General features: G+C 42.1%; 1 protein-coding gene across 1 annotated transcript; it reads right to left on the bottom strand.

The window, feature by feature from the left end:
* Positions 1-1,960: 1,960 nt before the first annotated feature.
* Positions 1,961-2,177, bottom strand: LOC104278347 (claudin-10-like; the record flags this gene model as incomplete). The annotated part of the gene is made up of 1 exon (XM_009875292.1): positions 1,961-2,177. A coding segment is annotated over exon 1 (217 nt), but the record flags the coding sequence as incomplete, so codon positions are not given.
* Positions 2,178-5,385: the final 3,208 nt, after the last annotated feature.

Genomic DNA, 5,385 nt, shown 5'->3' with positions numbered 1-5,385 from the left:
GAGGCAACAAAGACACTTTCGTTTGTTCTGTATTCTTTTCCCCTCCCACCAATTCCTGGCATCTTCTGTGGAGGCTTCAGCGACGTTGCTGCACAGCGATTTGAAACACACCTCAAGGGACCAGGAGAACTTCCAGTCTGCCTTAGCTTTCAGCTGCAAGTGCTGCAGGCATTTCTGGGAAGCCCCTCTGTTTGCTCAGCACATGTTTCTACCAATCTCACTTTCCTCCTCTTTCCTGGCTTGCCCAGCTTGACTTTTATCTAAAATTCAGTGTCTTCTTCTTCACTTCTCCTGCCTAAACCCTTTCCTTCTCTGCAGTTCTGCAAGCTGCCTTTCCCTTTCTCTTCCCCCGCTTATACCCCCCTAACACACTGCCACCTTCTCAACACCATAACCCATGTCCTCTTCAACAGATCAAATCTAATCTCCAAAAATTCACTTTCCGAGCCTGCTCTATTCGTTTACTTTCCATCTGGCCCCATTTTTTTTCCTTCCTGCTTTTTGACTCCATGTTGTCACCTGCAATTCTCTCAGAGCCTTGCTGCTGCTCTCGCCTCCCTCTTTTGCTTCAGCCCATTTGCTCACAATGCTCTTTTCTGCGTCTGTTTCTCCACCTGCCCACCCCAATTTCTTTAAAATCCTTGCTTTTTTCTCAGCAGCTCCAAGATGCTGGCCTGTTGTGCCCACATCTGCACACACAGGAGCTCCGTGACGCTCTCAGAGGCAACACTCTGTGTAAACACATCAAAGACAAGATGTTGCTGTTAAAAAACAACCCCTGAAGTGTTTGTACGTGAAATAAATGTGCACTCACAGAAGCGCTCTGCGGGGATAATGTCCCATGGACAGGATCCTGCTGGATCCAAGAAGTTTAAACACACATGCATTTTGAAACCAACTGTTAGATAACACTGAAAGATGGAAAGAATGGATTATTCCCCAATGCTGGACACAGACAGTTGGAGAGAATTGCCATGCTAGTGTCAGAGCTGGTCAACAGCATCAGTTTATTTTAGACTGAGAACGTGAATTCAATACCTCATTCCCACTAGTTCTATTCTATGCATTCTTCAGATCAGGAGTAGCCCCCTACCTGTTTAGTTTAGCCACCTCCCAGAGTAGATTCAGCTCAGTAGGAAGGCATTTTTATTCTGAGGTAAGTATCTACATACTGAATTATTCAAGATTAATAAAAAACCCCTAGATTTATTGTCAATAAATATGTTTGCTATCTAGAGAATATTGCCTGAGTTGAGCATTTGAGGACAATTCTGCTGAAGACAGATAATTAGCACCGGAGCCAGCAGATCTACATTTCCTAGGTTCTCTTGGCTGCCAGGGAGCACATTTCCTAGAACCACATCCAGCAAGACATTAGTTAACAGATCCTGACAAGTCTATTAATTTATAACACATACTCGTTGCATAACTTACAACTTACACGGCATAATATGTACAACATATACTCATTGTATTTCTTCCATTATCTAAGGTTTTCAGTCTCAACACGCAAAACACACTATCAGTTCTTAACTATAAATATTATTTCTTACCTATTATATGAAAAAACTCCAGATACAGTGCATTTTCTATCCAGCATTGCTTAAGAAGGCCTATATGATAACTCTAAATAAACACGGAACTGTCACAAGATGTGTTAAAAAAAAATGTCTCCTACTAGTTCCTCACACAAGGTGCTAGAAAACAGATTACCACATACTTAAAATGCCTATTAAAATAATGCTTGATCAAGCGACTTCATTTGCCTTATTTTACAGCCTTTCCGAACGTGCCTGACACATTCTGCTGCTTAAGAGCCTTTTATTACTTCAACCCACAAAGTCCTTCTTGGCTGGTTATTTTCCAGTACTATCCGATTACCAAACAAAAAGCCTTTTCAATTTTTCCCCCCCCAACAATTTTTTAAGCAATAGAAACGAGACTGCCCCAAGTCACATACCAGGCAGTGCGAGCATAGAGTCAAAATCCCTGCAGTTGGATATTCCGGTGCTGTCTTCTGCACAGCTCTTCCACAGGTTTTCAAACAACGTCGACGTTGTGATCACGCTCCCATATACGCTGGAGACCTTCCAGTAATTATTCGGCAAAGTAGCTCCAATAATCGCCCACCCACCCAAGCACAAAAGAAACCCAACGATTTCCAACGGAGCAGTCATGCTTGTGAGTAGTAACAGTTAAATATCCCTATAATTAGATTACAATCAAGTGAAGCCTTTCAGAAGCCTCCTTGCTGTTTTATCTCTGGGTTTCACTCCAAAATGAGGCTACCTTTGCTCTTTGCTCAACCCCGGAGATAAGGCTTACAGTCCTTGACAATAAGAAGTGGGAGCAGTTCACAATAAAGATATTAACATGTTTTTTAAAATGACAATATTAATTCTGTTTCTAATGAGAAGAGACAAAACGAGCCTATTCTTGGCTTCAGCCTACAAAGTCAGGTCAGGATTTCTACAAAATACCTTGTAAGAGTGACAACATTGGCAAACCCTTTATTTCTGTCTCTCCTCTGAAGTCAACCAGGGTTTACACAGGACTACAATTGTTTGTAATTTTATTATTGATCTCAAATCAAAATGCTTTCCTGTGTTATTTTCTTGATGACTCAAGTATTAAGAAGCTTGAGAACAAGAACTTACTCTATTGCTAGAAAATTCAGCACGTTTTTTGGAGTTATGGTCATAAGTAATCCATAGCAACTGTACTGCCAGCTTCCTTCAAGAAGGTTAAGTCTGGGGATGAGTGCTTTCCATTAATGTTTTACAGTCTATTGATCTACAGTTAAACACATTCAGGCTCAGAAACACTCCTGCTTACACTGGAATACAATTGTAACAATGCACTTTTCAAGGAAATGAAATGCAAGGGAATGAGTGAGCCAGACAGACCTGTCTCAAAAGGAATGAAATTATGAAGGCAAACAGTTATATGAAAAATAATATATATCAGCTGACTGCATCTGCTTCTCAGAGTATCTCAGTATTAAAAAAATAATCTATTCTAGGCAAAGTATGCTAAACTTAGTTTACTTGCACCTGCTCCTGACTGGACAAAATCATAGGCTCAACTCACATGCCCCGTTAACGTTAATGCCTTAAACTCCCTATGGATCCAAATGGGGTTAACCGTTTCTTGCAGCGATAACCTGCTCTTATCTCCAGGAAATTGAGTCAGAGTTTCTTCATAAAATAATCCTGCTGTGACGCAACATGGCAACAGATTCAGGGCATTTACATACACTCTACCAGAAGAATTAGCTGTTGAGAGAGTCACAACTTGCCATAACAGATATCTGCGGATTTTAGTGCTTCGTTTGGGGAGTTCGTTTTTTTAAAAAATTCACCGGTCATTTTTTGTTGATGCTGACAGTTCGTCGGTTCAGCTGCAAAAAGGCACTACAGTGCTCCCTTGGCAGCCAAGAGAATCTTTGCCATTGGTTGAACTAGAATAGACTCGGTGGCACAAGCAGTGTGATCCTGTGCATCTCCGTACTTGCAACCTCTGAGAGAAACTAGATAGCGTGTGGGAAGAATTTATCTTCTCAGGTGACTTCTACAGAATCCCCTCCTTCTCCTAAGCCACTGCAATGTGAAAAGTTACGGGATAGTAAAATGAACACATTGGAGTATCTGCATCCCATAAAAACCCTTCAAAGAGTTTCAAATTATCCACACACAGGTGCTACCCTGGAGACCTCAGCGATCGCTTCTGCTGACAGCATTTGCAAAGTTGACTTTAGCTGAGACCTTCAATCACACGTCTGCAGATTTTATATGGATGTCAAGAATAAAAAAAAAAAAGCTTTAAGAATTTCACTTTTCAATTGAGAAATCTATTTCAACAGGCAGTTGAAACACACACATATAAACCAAAGAGATTAAACTGCAGACCTAGAATGCATGAGGTTTTCCCACATGGCACCAGGCATTTTAATCATTCCCTCAATGGTGTTGGAGAACACAGGGTCACTAGTCACTAAATTTCGCTATAATACACTCACAGAACCACAGAATCATGTTGAGGGTTGGAAGGGACCTTGAAAGATCATCTCGTGCAACCCCCCCTGCCAAAACAGGATCGCCAAAAGTAGATTACACAATATATACATAAATAAATAAATATATATAGATATAGATATATTCGCTATACAAATATTCCTTAAATTTTGTAAACTACAGCTTGGTAAGCGATGGACATAACAGTAAATCCTGCTCCACATCAGAAGCATAACTGATGGCTTCACATCAACATCATCCACGACTTGGGAGTCTTCCTTCAGACTTGCTCCGACCCAGTCGGGTGAACCAAACGCCCGTCAGCAGCTGGACATCTGGAAGTGCATTCCTGGAGCACATTTCCCTGCTTTGTTTCATCCACAAGGAAAAATCAGACCAGGCAATACAGCCAGGAAAAAAAAAGGGTACCAAAAATGCGAACACCTTAATCGTTTGATCGATGGGAGCTACACCTTTTTGAGCACACGTGCAGATTTGTTTCAAGACCCAGGAATGCTGACTGAGCACTGCAAGAAGAGCAACAGCCCCGGAACAGACAGCAATTACTCTGCAGGCAGCCACAGGACGTGCCTGGCAGCTGGCACGAGGAACCCCACGCTGGTTTTAAGGGACACACAGTCCTTTGAACAGCTGAAAATGATCCATGAAGTCCTCTCAACCTGATCCTGAGAACCCCTGGGGGAGGGTGACTGCTTCAGTTCATCAGGACCTCTTCTGTTCCTGGGGGATATTTTCTCTTTCCATGAGAATGAAACTGGATTTTTTTTTTTTTAAAAAAAAAAAAAGAGGCTGTCCCACACTGACTCTGCTTGTCTCCGTAACTGAAACATGTCACCTGTTCTCCCAGTTACACCAGCCAAGGCAGAGCTGTCACACCATCACAAATATCTGCGCCACCTTGCTACCACATATGAGAACTTATGAAGGATTGTTGATCCTACCTCATCCCTTTAATTTCCAGAAACCAGATTTAAATTTCCAGATGAAACATAAGCATCCTCATAGCTACGTAGAGGAAGACTTAGAGAGGAGCAGAATGGGTACCAGAATGGTACGAAAAGTCGGCGTTGTCTCTGACACAATGTGTTTTTAAAATCCTTGGATTAGTCTCCTTTTGAGGCTACAAATTCAAATCTGAGGCCTTGTTACAGGATGCTGATACTTTTTAAATCGGCCCCATTGTTACGGAAGCAGATGAAAGCCAGGGCCCTGAGGAAGAACCACGAATGTGCTAAATCCTGGAAGCTGACTCTTGAGGGTTAAACCCCCACATTTGAGCGATCTGCCTTACAGTTTAGGCAGCTCTGTCTGCAGCGGAGTCCACGGCTGTGTGAAGAAAACCGAGCGGTCA

The sequence above is a fragment of the Apaloderma vittatum genome, unplaced genomic scaffold, assembly GCF_000703405.1.
Source record: "Apaloderma vittatum isolate BGI_N311 unplaced genomic scaffold, ASM70340v1 scaffold28318, whole genome shotgun sequence".
NCBI lineage: Eukaryota > Metazoa > Chordata > Aves > Trogoniformes > Trogonidae > Apaloderma > Apaloderma vittatum.
This window is presented reverse-complemented; position numbering and strand designations above follow the sequence as displayed.